At 39.2% G+C, this 22,604-nt stretch overlaps 1 protein-coding gene across 1 annotated transcript in view; it reads right to left on the reverse strand.

Moving 5' to 3' along the window:
- Positions 1–22,604, reverse strand: part of ANKRD29 (ankyrin repeat domain 29) — a 338,553-nt gene that overhangs the window by 309,752 nt on the left and 6,197 nt on the right. Inside the window, exon 2 of the mRNA XM_053714978.1 lies at positions 3,144–3,254. Coding sequence (XP_053570953.1) covers positions 3,144–3,254 — 111 coding nt within the window. The remainder of the gene's footprint in view (positions 1–3,143; positions 3,255–22,604) is intronic.

The following is a 22,604-nucleotide window of genomic DNA, read 5'->3' on the forward strand; positions in this document are numbered from 1 at the left end:
AGCCAGCTACCCAGGGATGACTTACAAGCTCCGGCCCCAACAGAGGACCTAATCCGTGTGCAACACCCTCATGATCAGACACAGGAGATGGGGTGGAGAGGAACATCGATGAGCACCACACTTAACGTTGCATATAGCGATAAGGCACTACTTCATGCAGATGGCACACCATACTGCGCTGACAACACACCAGTGTTAGTGGGATCTATCCCAATCTCCATCTGGCAGCACATCCAACATTCTTTCCTTCCCAGCCATTGGCCCCGAGGTGAATTATCACATGCCTTACCCTTATAGCCTTCTATACTTTCAGATATTCTATATTCCTTTCCAGGGGATATACATACTCCATTAGTATTTACTAAACTCCTCCATCAATATTTACAACCTATTGACATCAGGCTGTATCCAATCTTTATATGAGCGGCTTTTGTCTGTTGTTCTTCTTTATATTTCGCTAACAATCATGGTACTCATACCTTTTATTCCTCTCTCTCAGCAACTACTCCCATTAGTTTTTGGAGACCCCATAACCGGGACATTCTACCCATATATAAGCTGTCCTAACCTACTCTACACATAAAAATCAGCCCCTCCCTTACCTATTCTCTAATAAGCCCTACTCAAGCCTTGCAACCAACTGTACTCCACACATAAGAGCTCATTAGTATTGTTTCCCTATTATGATACGGACTCAATACCTCATAGCCTTGCAAGGTAATATAACAAATACCAACCTTTACAAAAACTCACCACTTCATGATAGATACTGACTGCATCATAAAAGTAATTTGTAGGTCTCCTTTTTATTTGTTTTCTTATAGATCTTATTAGTTGTTGAGATATTCTTATTAATGGCCCTGGAGTGGCAGTATGTACCACGTAAGATTTAAGATTAAGTAACTTTATTCAAAATTAGATTTCTAACTAATATGTCCGTTTACATTCCTAATACAAATGCAACTTATAGGATGGTTCCATTTAGGATTACACCTAGAATATTATTCTAAGTGCTATCTCTGCACACCCACGACTTGCTATCATACTGTAACAAATGTTTAACCAATGCAGAAGATGTTTATGTACCAGTTACTAGATCATACATTTGTATATGTATATATATATATATATATTTATTTATTTATTTATTTATTTCTTTTTTTTTTTATTATTTTTTTTTTTTAAACCATCTTGAATGTAATGTTTATCTGCACTTGACTTTATTGTAAATTAACATACACTGTTCTATTCTTGTTCATGCTAACACATCTCAATAAAAAATGTATTTAAATATATATATATATATATATATATATATATATATATATTTATGTCCTCAATAAAAAATACAGAATCAATTATGTTTATCAAGCAAAAAACATTGAAGAGAAATAAAACACTCTGAGATTGTATTATACATGTTTTAGTTATGTTTGATAAAATAAAGCCTTGAAATATACTTTCATTATTTATTTTGTCCCCTTTTCATATAATTTATCTCTGAAAATGTTGGGTTTTGAAACCCTGAAAAATGGAAGTGCACACCGACATATCTGTACTTAACTGGACACAACAGATGTGATAATATGATACATAAAACAATACAATAGTGCTAGAAACATATAACATATTAGTGGTAAGTTTCATCTACCGCTGTAACAAGTCCAGGTTGCCCCCCCCCCCAAATAAGTGGTGGGGGAGGGCTCAGTTTATCCATTGAAAAATAATTTCTACAAAGAAGGTGTTAATCTATTCTTGAAGCTTTAGCACTAGGCTTGCATGTTAATTTATGTCCCTTAAAGTGCAATTGTTAGTTGTCATTATCCAGGACCAATATATGGAGTTATCCAGGAGATGTAGTTGACATATCACTATAAAAACGATGCATATGCATATTGTGCTATATATACAAACATGTATTTTTTCATACTAAAGGGAGAAAGTGTAGCATAATAATAAAATGCTCTAATCAGATATCATTGTATTTAATAAACAAATGCTTGTTTCTCAAGGTTTAAACACACAGGTAAAGTTGCACTCCCAGACACAATGCATTGCCACCCATGATAAGGACACAAGCAAGGAGCCAATCAGGAGAGGCATACTTATGTAATGACCAATCAAAGGCAGAGTCCTGCATGGGAGCCTGCATAGTGAAAAATTTATATTTGTTTAATTAAAGATCTAAGAATAAGAGTATTTTATTATTTCTATAGAATAATCCTTAAAAGGGAAAAAACATTAAAATTTAACTTTTATAATTCAGATAGCACAAGCAATTTGAAAAATATTCTCAATTTGCTCCTGTTGTCAATTTTACTTTGTTCCCTTGGTATCCTTTGCTGAAGTGTTTGCCTAGGTAAGCTCACAATCGTGTTTTCATCTGGAAAACTTTATGGCAACATAACTACCTAGTCATGCTTTTTAACAATGAAACAAAAAGAAAAGTAAATTTGATATCTGATGTAAATTGGAACTTTTTTTTCCCAAATCGATTGGTCTAAGTCACGAACCTTTAATTTTGAGTTTTATATAATTTTAAGTTAAAAAGGAGCCAACAACAAATAAGTATTTTTGTACTTAAATGGACAGGAAACCCTACAATTTTCTTCATCATTTGGATAGGACATACAATCTTAATCAACTTTCAAATTTACTTCTATTATCAAATTTGCTTCATTCTCTTGTTATCCTTTGCAGTAGGCACAGCATTGAACTACTGGCAGCTAGATGAACTTATCTAGTTAGCCAATCACAAGAGACAAATGTGTGCAGGCACCAATCAGCAGTTAGCTACCACTAGTGTGGGATATGTGCGTATTCTTTTTCAACAAGTGATACCTAGAGCACAAAACACATTTGAAAATAGAAGTGAATTTAAAAGTGTCTTAAAATGACATCCTCTATCTGAGTCATGCAAATTTAATTTTGACTTTCCTATTCCTTTAACCTCATCATCATTGGAAAAAAAAGTCACTGTTTATTGTTTTTTATTTTTATATTTCTTATTACACAAACCTCACTCAAATGATAATACTCTACAGAGTAGTGAAATTAGAAGTATAACGTCTGTTATCCCGGCCTCAGATCCATATCAGTGAATAATCTAAGGAATATTTGGCATGCATAGGTAAAGGGCATACACTGTCTTTGCAGTCCACGTCTATTCGTCCGCTGTTTAGCAAAAGCTGAAGCAGTGCCAGATTTCCTTTCCTCGCAGCCCAGAATGCAGCATTGGCAAGGGGTGTTTCCTTCTGTGTAAAAATAATAGTATCATATTAGTTCCAGGTTATCTTGATTCACAAAAGGAAGGAAAACAGTTCATTGAAGGGATCTGCAAAACAAGCTGGGGCACATTTGGCACATGATGGAGATATTTTTGGGATTGGTCCATCTCAAGCATTAGTTTTAGAGTGTAACATTCATCAATATAAAATGAGCCTCGGTAAGCTTACTGGGAATAAAAACTCCCTTCCAAGCTTTTAGATAACAAATCTCAGGTCTAATTTCACAGTAAAACTCTGGCGAAGAGAAGGAGTTGTAGAAAAGTAATTGCCTGTGTTAAGGATTTGTGGTGAAAGTGAATACTAAAGAATACAATCACTTATTTAAGCAATATATGGCATGACCTTAGAAGTCTGCATTATCTTTTTAACAGGTAACAAGTTCTGTGACAAGCATACACTTCCTGAACAAGCAAATAAATGCTTTTAGTGCTTACTGCCGTCTAACTCAGGGGAGTGCACCTGCTAATTTATTTGGTTGCGTTTAATAATTGCACTTTATTAATTAAAAGACACGCTAAACTTAAAATATTTTTTTTTTATAAGGGACACTACTAAAGAAAAATGGTCTGTATTATTTTTAAAACCTATTTAACACAGCCTATAGTTTGCTTACTGTAAAAAAAATGATAAACACATTTCCTGACTGGTGCGGCCAATCAGATGCTGTAAGCCTGTAGACACTCATGGAGGAGCATAATGTACTTTATCATTAACTGAAAAGCAAAGCAAGCTATGTTGCATATACTGTAATGTTTTCAATGTCGAACGGACATATTTTTTTGGTTTAGAAATTGAAAAGTCACAGTGCTCTGACCGTTGCATTATGATTAGATAAAAATATGTTTCCTGCCTTTAAACACTGTTTTATAGACCTTCAGGACATGTGAACAATTTCTTTAGGGATATAATAAGACAGTTCACTGATTATTTCTCTTGTTAAGTGTATTCAGTCCACGGGTCATCCATTACTTATGGGATATATTCCCTTCCCAACAGGAAGTTGCAAGAGGATCACCCAAGCAGAGCTGCTATATAGCTCCTCCCCTCACATGTCATATCCAGTCATTCTCTTGCAACCCTCAACAAAGAAGGAGGTCGAGAGAGGAGTTGGAGTTTTTACTTAATTATTCTTCAATCAAAAGTTTGTTATTTTAAATGGCACCGGAGTGTGCTGTTTTTCTATCTCAGGCAGTATTTGGAAGAAGAAACTGCCTGCGTTTTCTATGATCTTAGCAGGCGTAACTAAGATCCACTGGCTGTTCTCGACATTCTGAGGAGTGGGGTAACTTCAGAAAATGGGAATAGCATGCGGGGTCCCCCGCAAATGAGGTATGTGCAGTACAATATTTTCTGGGAATGGAATTGACTAAGAAAACACTGCTGTTACCCGTATGATGTAAGTACAGCCTTAAATGCAGTAGTAGTGACTGGTATCAGGCTGATAAATGTATGCACAGTAGAGTTATTTTCTAGGGACTCTGAGAAAATACTGTTAATACTGAAATAATGCTTAAGCCTTATCTGCAGTGGAAGCGACTGGTAGCAGGCTTAGTGATAACTTTGCATGACATTAAAGAAAGTTTGTTTTTTAAAACGTTTACTGGCATGTTATTCGTTTTGTGAGGTACTTTGGTGATAAATCCTTTAGGGCATGATTTTTTTCCACATGGCTAACGTATATTTCTGCATAGAAACCGTTATATCAGGTCTCCCACTGTTGTAAATGAGTGGGAGGGGCCTTTTTTAGCACCTTGTTGCGCAGTTAAAATTCTAGCACAGTCTTCCTGTTCTTCCTCCTTGATCCTGGACGTCTCTAGAGAGCTCAGGGGTCTTCAAAATTAGTTTTTGAGGGAGGTAATCAGTCACAGCAGACCTGTGACAGTGTGTTTGACTGTGATAAATCTTAATTTGTTATTACTGAGGGGTTAATCATCCTTTTGCTAATGGGTGCAATCCTCTGCTAATTAATACATTTAAAGAATTGTTGACTATAACTGAATTAGTTCTTTGTTATTCAACTGTGTTTTTTAAAAGTGCTGCAGCGTTTTTTATATTGCTTGTAAACTTATTGAAAGTAATTTCCAAGCTTGCTAGTTTCATTGCTAGTCTGTTTAAACATGTCTGATACAGAGGAATCTGCTTGTTCATTATGTTTAAAAGCCGATGTGGAGCCCAATAGAAATATGTGTACCAATTGTATTGATATTACTTTGAATAAAAGTCAATCTGTACCGATAAAGAAATTATCACCAGACAACGAGGGGGAAGTTATGCCGTCTAACTCTCCTCACGTGTCAGTACCTTCGTCTCCCGCTCGGGAGGTGCGTGAGATTGAGGTGCCAAGTACATCAAGGCCCTTACAAATCACTTTACATGATATGGCTAATGTTATGAAAGAAGTATTATACAATATGCCCGAGTTAAGAGGCAAGCGCGACAGCTCTGGGTTAAGGACAGAGCGCGCCGATGACACGAGAGCCATGTCTGGTACTGCGTCACAATTTGCAGAACATGAGGACGGAGAGCTTCATTCTGTGGGCGACGGTTCTGATTCGGGGAGACCGGATTCAGAAATTTCAAATTTTAAATTTAAGCTTGAGAACCTCCGCGTGTTGCTAGGGGAGGTGTTAGCGGCTCTGAATGATTGTGACACGGTGGCAATCCCAGAGAAATTATGTAGGCTGGATAAATACTATGCGGTACCGGTGTGTACTGACGTTTTTCCTATACCAAAGAGGCTTACAGAGATTATTAGCAAGGAGTGGGATAGACCCGGTGTGCCTTTTTCCCCTCCTCCGATATTTAGAAAAATGTTCCCTATAGACGCCACCACACGAGACTTATGGCAGACGGTCCCTAAGGTGGAGGGAGCAGTTTCTACTTTAGCCAAGCGTACCACTATCCCGGTGGAGGATAGCTGTGCTTTCTCAGATCCAATGGATAAAAAATTAGAGGGTTACCTTAAGAAAATGTTTGTTCAACAAGGTTTTATATTACAGCCTCTTGCATGCATTGCGCCTCTCACTGCTGCAGCGGCATTCTGGTTTGAGTCTCTGGAAGAGGCGATTCGCACAGCACCATTGGATGAGTCTTTGAGCAAGATTAGAACCCTTAAGCTGGCTAATGCGTTTGTTTCGGATGCCGTAGTGCATTTAACCAAACTTACGGCTAAGAATTCCGGATTCGCCATACAGGCGCGCAGAGCGCTATGGCTTAAATCCTGGTCAGCAGATGTAACTTCTAAGTCTAAACTACTAAACATTCCTTTCAAAGGGCAGACCTTATTCGGGCCCGGCTTGAAGGAAATTATTGCTGACATTACTGAAGGTAAGGGCCACTCCCTTCCTCAGGACAGGGCCAAATCAAAGGCCAAACAGTCTAATTTTCGTGCCTTTTGTAATTTCAAGGCAGGAGCAGCATCAACTTCCTCCGCTCCAAAACAGGAAGGAACTACTGCTCGTTACAGACAGGGTTGGAAAGGCAACCAGTCATGGAACAAGGGCAAGCAGGCCAGAAAGCCTACTTCCGCCCCTAAGACAGCATGAAGACAGGGCCCCCTTTCCGGAGACGGATGTAGTGGGGGGCAGACTTTCTCTCTTCGCCCAGGCTTGGGCAAGAGATGTACAGGATCCCTGGATGTTGGAGATTATATCTCAGGGATACCTTCTGGATTTCAAAACTTCTCCTCCACAAGGGAGGTTTCATCTGTCAAGGTTATCAACAAACCTAGTAAAGAAAGAGGCATTTCTACAATGTGTACAAGACCTCTTAGTGATGGGAGTGATCCACCCAGTTCCGCGGACGGAACAGGGGCAAGGGTTTTATTCAAATCTGTTTGTGGTTCCCAAGAAAGAGGGAACCTTCAGACCAATCTTAGACTTAAAAATCTTAAACAAATTCCTAAGGGTTCCATCGTTCAAGATGGAAACCATTCGGACCATCCTACCCATGATCCAAGAGGGTCAATATATGACCACAGTGGACTTAAAGGATGCCTACCTTCACATACCGATTCACAAAGATTATTATCGGTACCTAAGGTTTGCCTTTCTAGACAGGCATTACCAGTTTGTAGCTCTTCCCTTCGGGTTAGCTACGGCCCCGAGAATTTTTACAAAGGTTCTGGGCTCACTTCTGGCGGTACTAAGACCACGAGGCATAGCGGTGGCTCCGTACCTAGACGACATTCTGATACAAGCGTCAAGTTTTCAAAATGCAAAGTCTCATACAGAGATAGTTCTAGCATTTCTGAGGTCGCATGGGTGGAAAGTGAACGTGGAAAAGAGTTCTCTGTTACCACTCATAAGGGTCCCTTTTCTAGGGACTCTTATAGATTCTGTAGAGATGAAGATTTACCTGACGGAGTCCAGGTTATCAAAGATTCTCAATGCTTGCCGTGTCCTTCACTCCATTCCAAGCCCATCATTAGCTCAGTGCATGGAAGTAATCGGCTTAATGGTCGCGACAATGGACATAGTGCCATTTGCGCGCCTACATCTCAGACCGCTGCAACTATGCATGCTAAGTCAATGGAACGGGGATTACTCAGATCTGTCCCCTTTGCTAAATCTGGACCAGGAGACCAGAGATTCTCTTCTCTGGTGGTTGTCACGGGTTCATCTGTCCAAAGGAATGACTTTTCGCAGACCAGATTGGACAATTGTAACAACAGATGCCAGTCTACTAGGCTGGGGAGCAGTCTGGAAATCCCTGAAGGCTCAGGGATCGTGGACTCAGGAGGAGAGACTCCTCCCGATAAACATTCTAGAATTAAGAGCAATATTCAATGCTCTTCTAGCTTGGCCTCAGTTAGCAACACTGAGGTTCATCAGATTTCAGTCGGACAACATCACGACTGTGGCTTACATCAATCATCAAGGGGGAACCAGGAGTTCCCTAGCGATGTTGGAAGTCTCGAAGATAATTTGCTGGGCAGAGTCTCACTCTTGCCACCTGTCAGCGATCTACATCCCAGGCGTGGAGAACTGGGAGGCGGATTTTCTAAGTCACCAGACTTTTCATCCGGGGGAGTGGGAACTTCACCCGGAGGTATTTGCTCAACTGATTCGTCGTTGGGGCAAACCGGATCTGGATCTCATGGCATCTCGCCAGAACGCCAAGCTTCCTTGTTACGGATCCAGGTCCAGGGACCCGGGAGCGGTGCTGGTAGATGCACTAGCAGCCCCTTGGGTTTTCAACACAGCTTATGTGTTTCCACCTTTTCCGTTGCTACCTTGACTGATTGCCAGGATCAAACAGGAGAGAGCATCTGTGATTCTGATAGCGCCTGCGTGGCCACGCAGGACCTGGTATGCAGATCTAGTGGACATGTCGTCCTGTCCACCATGGTCTCTACCCCTGAGGCAGGACCTTCTAATTCAGGGTCCTTTCAACCATCCAAACCTAATTTCTCTGAGGCTGACTGCTTGGAAATTGAACGCTTGATTCTATCAAAGCGTGGGTTTTCGGATTCGGTTATTGATACATTAATACAGGCTCGGAAACCTGTTACCAGAAAAATTTACCACAAGATATGGCGTAAATATTTATATTGGTGTGAATCCAAGAGTTACTCATGGAGTAAGGTTAGGATTCCTAGGATATTGGCTTTTCTACAAGAGGGTTTAGAAAGGGGCTTATCCGCTAGTTCACTAAAGGGACAGATTTCTGCTCTGTCTATTCTTTTACACAAGCGTCTGGCAGAGAATCCAGACATCCAAGCTTTTTGTCAGGCTTTGGCTAGGATTAAGCCTGTGTTTAAAGCTGTTGCTCCTCCGTGGAGCTTAAACTTGGTTCTTAAAGTTCTTCAGGGTGTTCCGTTTGAACCCCTTCATTCCATTGATATTAAGCTTTTATCTTGGAAAGTTCTGTTTTTGATGGCTATTTCCTCGGCTCGAAGAGTCTCTGAGTTATCTGCCTTACATTGTGATTCTCCTTATCTAATCTTTCATTCAGACAAGGTAGTCCTGCGTACTAAACCTGGGTTTTTACCTAAGGTTGTTTCTAACAGGAATATCAATCAAGAGATTGTTGTTCCATATTTATGTCCTAATCCTTCTTCAAAGAAGGAACGTCTTTTGCATAATCTAGACGTGGTCCGTGCCCTGAAGTTCTACTTACAGGCAACTAAAGATTTTCGACAAACTTCTTCTCTGTTTGTCGTTTACTCTGGACAGAGAAGAGGTCAAAAGGCTTCGGCTACCTCTCTCTCTTTTTGGCTTCGTAGCATAATACGCTTAGCCTATGAGACTGCTGGACAGCAGCCTCCTGAAAAAATTACAGCTCATTCCACTAGAGCTGTGGCTTCCACCTGGGCCTTTAAGAATGAGGCCTCTGTTGAACAGATTTGCAAGGCTGCAACTTGGTCTTCACTTCATACTTTTCCAAATTTTACAAATTTGACACTTTTGCTTCTTCGGAGGCTGTTTTTGGGAGAAAGGTTCTACAGGCAGTGGTTCCTTCTGTTTAATGTTCCTGCCTTGTCCCTCCCATCATCCGTGTACTTTAGCTTTGGTATTGGTATCCCATAAGTAATGGATGACCCGTGGACTGAATACACTTAACAAGAGAAAACATAATTTATGCTTACCTGATAAATTTATTTCTCTTGTAGTGTATTCAGTCCACGGCCCGTCCTGTCTTTTTAAGGCAGATCTAAATTTTAATTAAAACTCCAGTCACCACTGCACCCTATGGTTTCTCCTTTCTTGTCTTGTTTCGGTCGAATGACTGGATATGACATGTGAGGGGAGGAGCTATATAGCAGCTCTGCTTGGGTGATCCTCTTGCAACGTCCTGTTGGGAAGGGAATATATCCCATAAGTAATGGATGACCCGTGGACTGAATACACTGCAAGAGAAATAAATTTATCAGGTAAGCATAAATTATGTTTTTTCAAGCTGTCATATGGTAAGATGCAGAAATAAATGTAATAAGACTATCTTGGGATATGTGACTGCTTCAGAAGTGTAGTTAAAATGATCGTAGTGGGAGATCCAGAGATCTGTGTCATTACAACTCAGAAAATATACGGCTAGATTACGAGTTTTGTCGGTAAGGCTGTGCGGTGCTAACGAGCAGTTTATGCTCACAGCTCACTTGCAGACAGTGCTGGTTTTACGGGCTTTTACAAACCAGGGGTTAGCCACAGAAAAGTGAGCGGAGAGCAAAATTTTGCTCCACATCTCACCTCAATACCAGCGCTGCTTACGGTAGCGGTGAGCTGGTAAAACGTGCTTGTGCACGATTTCCCCATAAGAATCAATGGGGGAGAGCCGGCTGGAAAAAAAACTAACACCTGCAAAAAAGCAGGGTAAAGCTCCTAACGCAGCCCCATTGATTCCTATGGAAAAATAAATTTATGTCTACACCTAAAACCCTAACATGAACCCCGAGTCTAAACACCCCTAATCTGCCCCCCCCCCAAAATAGCCGACACCTGCATTATATTATTAACCCCTAATCTGCCGCTCCGGACACCGCCGCCACCTACTCTATAGTTATGAACCCCTAATCTGCTGCCCCCAACATCGCCGACACCTACATTTTATTTATTAACCCCTAATCTGCCGCCCCCAATGTCGCCGCAACCTAACTACAATTATTAACCCCTAATCTGCCGCCCCCAACGTCGCCACCACTATATTAAAGTTATTAACCCCTAAAACTAAGTCTAACCCTAACCCCCCTAAATTAAATATAATTTAAATAAATCTAAATACAATTACTACAATTAACTAAATTATTCCTATTTAAAACTAAATACGTACCTATAAAATAAACCCTAAACTAGCTACAATATAACTAATAGTTACATTGTAGCTAGCTTAGGGTTTATTTTTATTTTACAGGCAACTTTGTATTTATTTTAACTAGGTAGAATAGTTATTAAATAGTTATTAACTATTTAATAGCTACCTAGTTAAAATAAAGTCAAATTTACCTGTAAAATAAAACCTAACCTAAGTTACAATTACACCAAACACAACACTATAATTAAATAAATTTGACTTTATTTTAACTAGGTAGCTATTAAATAGTTAATAACTATTTAATAACTATTCTACCTAGTTAAAATAAATACAAAGTTGCCTTTAAAATAAAAATAAACCCTAAGCTAGCTAAAATGTAACTATTAGTTATATTGTATCTAGCTTAGGGTTTATTTTATAGGTAAGTATTTAGTTTTAAATAGGAATAATGTAGTTCATTGTAGTAATTTTATTTATATTTATTTAAATTATATTTAAGTTAGGGGGGGTTAGGGTTAGACTTAGATTTAGGGGTTAATACATTTAATATAGTTGCGGTGACGTTGGAGCAGAAGATTAGGGGTTAATAAATGTAGGTAGGTGGCGACGATGTTAGGGACGGCAGATTAGAGGTTAATAAAATTTAAATAGTGTTTGCAATGCGGGAGTGCGACGGTTTTAGGGGTTAATATATTTTTTATAGTGGCAGCGATGTCCGGTTCGGCAGATTAGGCATTAAAATTTTTATTTTAGTGTTTGCAATGTGGGGGGCCTCGGTTTAGGGGTTAATAGGTAGTTTATGGGTGTTAGTGTACTTTTTAGCACTTTAGTTAAGAGTTTTATGCTATGGCGTTAGCCCATAAAACTCTTAACTACTAACTTTTAAATGCGGTACCAGGCTTGACAGGAGAGGCTGTACCGCTCACTTTTTGGAAGACTCGCAATACCAGCATTATGCAAGTCCCATTGAAAAAATAGGATACGCAATTGACGTAAGTGGATTTGCGGTATTTTCGAGTCTGCCAAAAAAAGTGAGCGGTGAGCCTGTCATTTCAAGACTCGTAATACCAGTGGGCATTAAAAAGCAGCGTTGGGACCTCTCAACGCTGCTTTTGAAGGCTAACGCATGACTCGTTATCTAGGCGATAGACTGGTAAACTTGGTAAAAATCTGTAAAATTGTCCCCTTACGCACATCACAAAAATAATCTATCAATGTTTATCCTAATGCTTTATCATTAAATCTATATAATATAAAAAACTACAACTTGGTTCCAGTAACACATAAAGCTGCTTTAACCTCTTGCTTGCCATTAATAAAACAGTGAGTGATTTTCCAGGACACGTGTGTGACAGTCATGTGACCTCTTAATTACCAAGTCCTGGGTCCAGCACCAGTTAGCTGCATACTGTGTTTGACTGTAAGTGTTGCACATGATGAGTTGAAGGGGGGTATGAAGGCAGCACCCAGGTGCTGTAGCATTGTTACCTATGAGTTATAGACCTATGATCCTAACTGAAATTGCCATTGAAACAATATTAAACCTAATGGTGAACCCAGCCCACTGAATGCTGCTATTCCTACCCATAACAAATAAATTGTATGGCTGACATCCCATGTCAGTGATTTCTCCTCCTGCATCTACTTCTCTTCTCAACCATTCTACTCTCACTGGAAGATAATTCCCATAAACCTTATTTGCTTCTAAGCAATCACTTTTCACTGCACTATCCCCACATCTAAATTATCCACCCATGTGCTCCCTCCCACTGTAACCTCTTAGCACATAGCCTCCAAGAACCCAAATGAAAAAAAAAGAAATACAATATTACCTTAAGAAAAAAAAATACTCGTAAAGTACTTACCTTAAGTTCAGCTAAAGGGGTAGATTTAACAAGCAGCGGATGCTGCTTTCTACGCCCAAAGGTTCAGGCTCGCCTGAAATGTAAGTTAAGAAGCAGGATGATAAACAGCCCCTACTAGTGGCCGATTGGCCGCAAATGTGCAGGGGGCGGCATTGCACAAGCATTTCACAAATGTCGGCATTTAGCGATGTCATGACCGCCCGGCACTTGTTCAATCTACCCCAAAGAATCATCTTTCTTCAGTCTCTTTTCGTCATTCAGGAAAAGGATAAAGAAAGAAGTTTCTGCCATCAAACTCAGTAAGAAATCTAGAGGTCTAGTTAGTGTGTGTGTGTTTTTAAAAACATAGTATCATTTTTCTAAATTTAGGAGGGTGGTGACAGGGGGAAAGGATGGATCATGTAGGCTTTGAGTTTAACAAGACTCAAGCACAATCAATAGCATTTTTGCACGTGCGCTAAATTCCTTACACAACAGACTTCTATGGGAGCATACAGTAAAATTCATGTTGGATATTACTTGAGCACTGAGCCAAATGTGCACTAAGCAGAGGGAGTCCTAAATTCTTAATTTTCAGAGCTACATTATAAAAGAGGCAAATTTAATAATGAGTATATTGCCAAGCTGTTTTTGCTAAGCATAACTAAAGATTTTATATAAAAATCATAAGATGTCTAATGTCCCTTTAAGGGGATAGCTTTCTTTGGTTGTATCATGCTGCAGGTTTAATCTGATGTAAGTGCGTGGGGGGTGATTACAGAAGGGAAGTATCTTGTTGGCAGGCCAGGCCAGTTACATAATATAGTGCAGTTATGCTGGTTGGCTGATCAGTCATTAGGTTTAATATCAGCAGGGGAGATTCTGGCTGTTTATTGCTGTGAGGGGCTAATTCCATGTGAGCAATCATTTATTTTTAGTTGTTGCTGTAAGTTTTTAGCTGTTTTGTTTGCATTAGCATGTTTGATTGATAGTCATTGAGCACATAGTTTTTAAATATCAGGTTCCTGAAGGAGGGAAATAATGCCTCTAATGTAAACCCAGCCATCACCTTCCCAACAAACCCATCACCTTCCCCAACAAACTTATCAGCATCAGACCAAAGATGTAGATGCCTGTCTCAACAACCCATTTAACAATGATTTGCAGCTCTGACATAATTGTAAGGTCTTAGTACCAGCAATAACAAAGGTGCTAGTGCCAAAACTGCTCCCCCACACCAGGAGCATGCTCCGTTAACCATTTAACCCCCTTGGCTGCTTATAGAGACAGTTGTATTGTTCTGCAAATAATTGAGCTGAAGCCTTCCTGAAATTCAAGGGGTTAATTTTAGCAACATCTCTACATTTTAAAAAAAGTTCATGGTCCATGACCTTTGTAATTGAGCCAAGGGGTTAATCATAAAAAAAAATAGTAACAGACAACCACAAAGTTGAAAAAAAAAACTTAATTCAATCAGATGGAGCTCATTCATGGTACAGTCTATTTTAGTGCACTATGCTTTTCAGGGAACACAAATGTTATATATTATTAATCTACCTCTGTCTGTGGGGTGAGGGGAACTCAAATGCAGGAACAGATTACAGGAAACCAAAAGCCTTTTACAAAAGCAAGAGAAACAAAAACAAAGAATTGGTTAATAGAAAGGGTAAAACAAGAGCAGAGTCCAATAACAGGTCAAGGGTCAGATACCATGAGATTAGTCCAGCAATTAGGTACCAATGGGTAAACAAGAGCAGAGTCCAGAAACAGGAAAAAGTTCAGGTACCATGAGATCAGTCCAACAACTAGGTACCAAGGGGGAAGGCACAAGCAATGTCCAGCAGGTATTGGTAGACAGGCTGGCACTGGATACTAGATAGTTGAAGTAGTAACAACAGGATTCAAGTAAGCTGCCACTGGTGCAGCAAGTAAAGGAGATTCAACAGGCATAGGATACCCAGCGGGTACTGTTAGTAGTAGTGATGTTGCAAATTGTTCGCCGGCGAATAGTTCCCGGCGAACATAGCATGTTCGCATTTACCTCGGCGGGCGAACATATGCGATATTCGATCCGCCCCTATTCGTCATCATTGAGTAAACTTTGACCCTGTACCTCACAGTCAGAATACACATTACAGCCAATCAGCAGCAGACCCTCCCTCCCAGAACCTCCCACCTCCTGGACAGTATCCATTTTAGATTCATTTGGAAGCTGCATTCTTAGTGAGAGGAGGGACAGTGTAGCTGCTGATGATTTAATAGGGAAATCGATAGCTAGGCTAGTGTATTCAGTGTCCACTACAGTCCTGAAGGACTCATCTGATCTCTGCTGTAAGGACAGCATCCCAAAAAGCCCTTTTTAGGGCTAGAACATCAGTCTGCTTTTTTTTTTTTTTCCTGTGTAATCTAATTGCAATTGCCTGCCTGCCAGCGTGTGTGTCAGGCTCACAGTGTATACTGTGCCCACTTGCCCAGTGCCACCACTCATATCTGGTGTAACAGTAGTGTACATTTAAAAAAAAAAAAAAAACTTTTTTGACTGTGAAATAATAGCAGACAGCTGCCAGTACCCAAGATGGCCACCAATAAGGCAGATGGGGAGGGTTAGAGAGCTGTTTTGGGGGGGGGGATCAGGGAGGTTGGGGGCTAAGGGGGGATGCTACACCACAGAATATGTAAATATGCTTAAAAAATTTTAAAACCTTTTTAAAAACCTTTTTTTTTAGTACTGGCAGACTTTCTGCCATTACTTAAGATGGCGGGGACAATTGTGGGGTGGGGGAGGGAAGGGAGCTGTTTGATGTGTCAGGTGGGAGGCTGATCTCTGCACTAAAAGCTAAAATTAACCCTGCAAGCTCCCTACAAACTACCTAATTAACCCCTTCACTGCTAGCCATAATACACGTGTGATGCGCAGCAGCATTTAGCGGCCTTCTAATTACCAGAAAGCAACGCCAAAGTCATAAATATCTGCTATTTCTGAACAAAGGGGATCCCAGAGAAGCATTTACAACCATTTGTGCCATATTTGCACAAGCTATTTGTAAATAATTTCAGTGAGAAACCTAAAATTGCGAAAAAAATTGTTTTTTTAAAATTTGATTGCATTTAGCGGTGAAATGGTGACATGAAATATACCAAAATGGGCCTAGATCAATACTTTGGGTGGTCTACTACACTACACTTAAGCTAAAATTAACTCTACAAGCTGCCTACATGCTCCCTAATTAACCCCTTCACTGCTGGGCATAAAACACGTGTGGTGCGCAGTGGCATTTAGCAGCCTTCTAATTACCAAAAAGCAACGCCAAAGCCATATGTCTGCTATTTCTGAACAAAGGGGATCCCAGAGAAGCATTTACAACCATTTATGCCATAATTGCATAAGTTGTTTGTAAATAATTTCTGTGAGAAACCTAAAGTTTGTGAAAAAGTGAACAATTTTTTTTTTATTTGATCGCATTTGGCGGTGAAATGGTGGCATGAAATATACCAAAATGGGCCTAGATCAATACTTTTGGTTGTCTACTACACTACACTTAAGCTAAAATTAACTCTACAAGCTGCCTACATGCTCCCTAATTAACCCCTTCACTGCTGGGTATAAAACATGTGTGGTGCGCAGTGGCATTTAGCAGCCTTCTAATTACCAAAAAGCAACGCCAAAGCCATATAAGTCTGCTATAATGGCATGTCTGGCACACAGTGTTGGGGCAAGGGTCCATCTGACCACTGATACCTGGTCGGCAAAGCATGGTCAGGGCAGGTATATCACCTACACTGCGCACTGTGAAGCGGGCGTAACCCTTACACGTAACCCTTACACTACCTGATCGATACAACATCATACCTGATGTTTTAAAGCACGTTATTCCAAACAATTTAGGAATGTTAGGTGATTTATGCCCTTTATGGATTAAAACCAGACTCTGCATCAACTATGTAATTTTCCATGGGTGTTTTGCCATGGATCCCCCTCCGGCATGCCACAGTCCAGGTGTTAGTGCCCTTGAAACAACTTTTCCATCACTATTGTGGCCAGAAAGAGTCCCTGTGGGTTTTAAAATTCGCCTGCCTATTGAAGTCTATGGCGGTTCGCCCGGTTCGCGAACTTTTGTGGAAGTTTGAGTTTTCCGTTCGCGAACCCAAATTTTTAGGTTCGCGACATCACTATTAGTAAGTCTGTCATAAGATACTGGGTAAGTACAGCAGGATTCAGGTAAGTAGTATCAGGAATATGGTAAGTAACTGCTTGTTACAACACAGGATACAGGGAGAGCAGGTAACAAGGTAACAAGATACATATATCTCAGGGATTTGGACTCGAGTTGCATGACTTGAACTTGACATGGACTCAAGTCCCAAATTTGATGACTTACGACTTGACTACATAATCAATGAAGACTTGCCACTCAATTTAGACTTTGGCATGGGGTGAGGAGGTAGCTTAAAATAGTAATAAAAAGTATTTTAAAAATCTGAACATTATCTAAGGTTGTTTGTTGAAGTCTGTGAGCACACACATGTTGTGACTGGCCCTTTAAGAAATGTATTACCTCAGGAATTCGATCTCCACATTAAGTCATCTAGTCAGAGCAGGCCCTGGAAAGAGAAACTAAAATGCTGATGCTGGGATAAAGCAACTTGATGGTCCATGGCTTTGGAATGACAAATCAAGAGCAGCATGAATCCCTGGATGCTGCTATAGCAAGAAAACAGCATATTTAGTGTTTCACCCACACTCTTCAGCGGGTGGTGGGAGAAGGCTTGAAAGAAACAAATATGATGTTGCGTTCTTTATCATCATTCAAAAAAGTTTTTCAGTCTGATTTTGGACAAAGGAGCATTCTAGTTGCTGTTGTTAACACTCAACTCGGGCTGTAATTGAATGTGATCACCCAAAGGTATGTTGTATTGTGGAAAATCCTGGCCATAAGGGACTGTTGTTCATGTCAAGGGAGTGGCATTGTTGGTGGACATTCTGAAGCCATTTGCAGAGGCAACAGATCTGACCCAGGGAGAGAAAAAGGTCACCATCACCTCTGTTCTTGCTCTGAATCTACACTATAAAAGCTGAAGTCTCTGGTACTGTTTCTTAAGCAGGCTTGTCAGAAGTCTGCAGGCATCCCTGACCAAAAGACATTAAAAGGAGTACCACATAGCATAATCTTGTATTATGATGAACAAGTATACACACAACAAAGTGCTAACTCACACTTTTTGTTGTGCAAAAAAAGCAGACTGACCCTGACAGTCACTAGCTGACTGATCTCCAGTTAGCTGCTTTGTGTTGAAAGCTCAAATTCACAGACCCCAAGGACGCTGGAGAAGTCAGTGCATGCCCGTCCAACTGACAGGTGTCCGATGCAGCTCAGCACCAAATGAGTTCCACAAAAGGCCACCGGATATATGAAAAAACAAGTTCTTGAGATAAAAGAGACTTTTATTGTGCTACCTGTTTTTTAGTCTTATCTGACCATTTAATCAGACATCATATAGTGCTTGTTTTCTAAAGAAAAGAACATTTTGTTCTCCATTACAATAACATCAAATTGTTCAGAAATACTGTGTAGACATTGTTAATGTTGTAAATGTCTATTGTAGCTGGAAATGGTTGATTTTTCATGTAATATACATAGGCATATAGAGGCCTATTATAAGCAACCATCTGTCCTTGTCAAGTTCCGGTGTATAAACGCTCAGGAGACAGACCCTTTTGGAAGTGGTAGGGAATTGCAGACACCAACCCCTAACCCAGGGAAGAGTTTCCTGGACATGGAGATTATGTGATTTATAGTTGCAAGGAGTTATTGCAGGGTTCATAAAGTATAAAATATATGTTTGCAACATATTCTGGTTTCAAAGGTAACATATATGAGATACTTTGACTCATAGTTGCTAGGAGTGGCTGCAGGATTCATGAAATGTAAAACATAGTAATGCAAGATATTCAGGCTTCTAAGGAACAGTTATAGATACTGTGATTTGTAGTTGCTAGGAGTTATTGGAGAGCTCACAGTACACAATATATATATATATATATATATATATATATATATATATACATATATATTTTTAAAATTTTCCTTTATTTTTTAAGAAAAAAAAAGTCATTTACAGGTAGCTGAAGAACAAGAAGAAAAACAAAGCTCAAAACACATTCAAATGCTTTACAGAGGACAACAGTTACATGTCAATCTTAGAGGGCTCAACATATTCTACCTTTGCTATATTTTCTTATTCCAATGTTTTATTTAAGTGATGCTAAATAATCCTCCCATATAAATCTCATGTTATGATAAAACTCTGTTTGCTGAGTCTGTACAAAATGAAACTTTTCTAAGGTCAGTAATTGTGTAACATGTTCTCTCCAGTTTGCCATATTAGGAATAGAGGATGTTTTCTACAAACGCGGAATCAGTTGCTTAGCCCCATTTATCATTATATATAACAACTTCAATCTTAGCTTACATTTCAGTCTGGGGGTGTAGTTAAAGAGTAAAATCATTGGGTCTAGTGAGATTTTGATAGATATGACTTTTTCTATCTCTTCCTTGATCCCTTCCCAATATTGCCTAAGCATGAACACTCCCATCATATATGTGTCATTCTCCCCACCACATCACATCCCCTCCAGCATTTGTTATCTGTATTGGGATATATCTTTGAGAGTCTATGCGGTGTAAGGTACCACCGGTACAGGAGCTTTAGATTAGTTTCAGTAATGTTTATTGAAGATGGTGATTTACCCATATTAATGAAAATTGCCTTCCATTCTTTTTGAGAAATCTCTCTGTTTAATTATTTTTCCCATGTTTTACAGTATGCTAGTAATGATCTAGAATGATGTTCTAGCAATAACTTATATACCATCGGTCTACTCAATTTAGGTTTATAGTGCTTGCTGTGTAAAAAATGTGATAGTTGTTGGTGTGTGAACCAATCCCTGGTTATTTGTGGAGCAGTCTCTGCCAATTTGTCTTTGCTTTTAAGTTTGCCATCAGATAAAACACTATAAAAAGGAATTATAGACGAAATGTGATCATTTTCTTTCGGGATTAGAAATCCTCGGGATCTCTAGGTTATATAAAATTGGGGTTAATGGGGAAGGGTTTGAGGAGATACCTTTTGTTTGAGAGCTTGTCCCATGCAAGCTTGGGTAGCTTAAAAAATTTAAAATTTAAAACTTAAAAATCTTACTTAATTTGATGTTGGTAAATAGTGGTTTATTATAAACCAATTTAACTCTCTGTGACTCGCATCTTGCGGCAACATTTTGCCTAAAATCAGATACTCTATATCATGATCACTTATTTTTATCCGTAACCGCATAGTGAATACTTGAAGCAATCAATGCGTGAATGTAATGAAATAAAGAGTGACAATTGAATGAATCCATGTGCGCAACAACACATTTCAACTTGGTGTTTAAATACACGAATTTAAAAAGGAGGGGAGTATTAGCACCATGTACAGCTAACCTATATATAAGGAAAATAGTGTGTCTGTGTGGCTAAGATATAGTTTAGAACTATATGATACAATGAGAGACAGATGGCATATACTAAATAGATTCTATGTTTGAATTAGAGCTGCCCACTATGAAAAACAAGCTTACATAATTGATACTGGGAGTTATATGCACCATAATATTAAGTAGGTGTTTAAGGATACAGGCTTCTAGTTATAAATCAGTGAGTGTCTTAAAGAGACAGACACCAACTACCTGAGTGATTGATATATAACATTGGAGGCATTGATATTATCCATATTCTCTCCCATAATGATTTATTTGGTATGAAAATTGTATACCACTACCCTAAGCCCTATGGTCTTATTTTTAATGTGTGTTAATCCTTTGTGTTGGTCTGATTAGCGATGTTGCGAAAGGGGTAGATTGAAAATTAACCCTTTCATTCAGGTGACAAAGGAATTGTGTGTGTGTAATATTTCCTGAGTGTACAGGTATTTTAACGTGGTTTAATAAAGTTTCACTTTTTAATATGTGTATTTCTTTAATAAACTCCACAATCTTTATAAATTGTTTAATCAACATTGTGCTCAATTCAGCATAGTGGAGGTATCTACCCCCAAAAATTTGTTTGATATCTGGATTATGACTAATAGCTGCAGCCATGACTTCCATAGTCAGCACAAACAGCAATGGCGGCAGGGGGCAGCCCTGTCTGGTACCATTTTGTATCAAGAAACTGCTTGAAAGTGTATCATTGAGTTTAATCTTTGCAGTAGGTATACTATATAATGTGAATATCTTGCCAATCATATTATCTCCCAACCCAAAATGCTTCAAAGTGCTTAGCAGAAAGACCCAGCTTAGCCTATCAAAGACCTTTTCGGCATCCATTGCTAGGAAAATGGAGGGTACTCTATGCAATTGTGTATATTCTAATAAATTTAATGTTTTAATTGTGTTATCTCTCGCCTCTCTGTGTGGCGTGAAGCCTACCTGGTTTACATGGATTAGCTGTGGTAAAAATGTATTTATCCTTGTAGCTAATATTTTTGCAAATATTTTCACGTCTACATTCAGAAGCGAGATTGGTCTGAAATTTTGGGGTGTGTCTGGGGTTTTACCAGGTTTTGGGAGCACTGTGATATGCGCTTCCAACATACCTGGCTATTTCTATCTACTTTGTTAAAAATTTGTAAGAGATATGGGGTTAAAAGTGGAGCAAATTTCCTATAGTATTGTGAGGTGAAGCCGTCTGGCCCAGGGCTTTTACCTGTATTAAGGTCATGAATTGCTAGTTGGATTTCTTTGTGCGTGATGGGGGTCTCTAATTCTGATACTTGCTCTCTATCTAGTGTAGGAAGAGGAATATTATTTAGGTAGTCTTGCATTTTCACCGATAGCCTTTCCCGATTCTGAGATACTATATAATTGGGTGTAATATTCTTCAAACTGGGAGAGGATATCTTTAGTAGAGTGTAGTTTTTTATTTTTGGGGGTCTTTATTTCATGCACAAAAGTTTTACGTTTTTTAGTTTTAAGGGCTCTCGCCAACATTTTACCTGCCCTATTCACTTTTTTTTAGTTTAAACCTAGTTGTTTTAGTCTTATACTCTTGTAATAGTAAGTCGTGCAAAGCCGCCCTAACCTCCTGTAGGTCTTTATGTACGGTTTGATCACTTCGATTTTGCTTATATTTATATTCTAGATCGGATAATTTAGAGGTGAGATTTGTGTATTTCAATCTGTCTTTCTAAGTTGGGCCCTCAGTTTTATAAATTCTCCTCTCATGAAACACTTATGAGCTTCCCAGACTGTGAAAGGGTTAATATCTGAAGTTGAGTTGAAAACAAAGTACTCCTGTAAGGAAGTCTGGAATTTTGCAAGTCTTGCATCCCCCATCAATAATGAGTCATCTAATTTCCAAATGTATGGGGCTACGGGTGCATTGGGCCAGTTAATTGTGAAGGAGACCGCTGAGTGATCCGACCATACTGTATGCGAAATTGTTGCATCTTTAATGTATGACAAACCCGACTGGTTTGTAAACAGATAATCCAATCGGCTGTATGTTCGGTTTGGGGATGAGAAAAAGGTATAATCTGTAGTGTTTGGATTAATGAATATCCATATATCATATAGGTTATAATCTCTCAGCAATTTCCATAGATGTCTGAGTGTTCGTTTAGATGTATGTGGATTGGGGTTTGAGCTGTCTATCTCAGGGTGTAACGGTATATTAAAGTTCCC

This window comes from Bombina bombina, chromosome 5 (assembly GCF_027579735.1).
Source record: "Bombina bombina isolate aBomBom1 chromosome 5, aBomBom1.pri, whole genome shotgun sequence".
NCBI classification, from domain to species: Eukaryota; Metazoa; Chordata; class Amphibia; order Anura; family Bombinatoridae; genus Bombina; species Bombina bombina.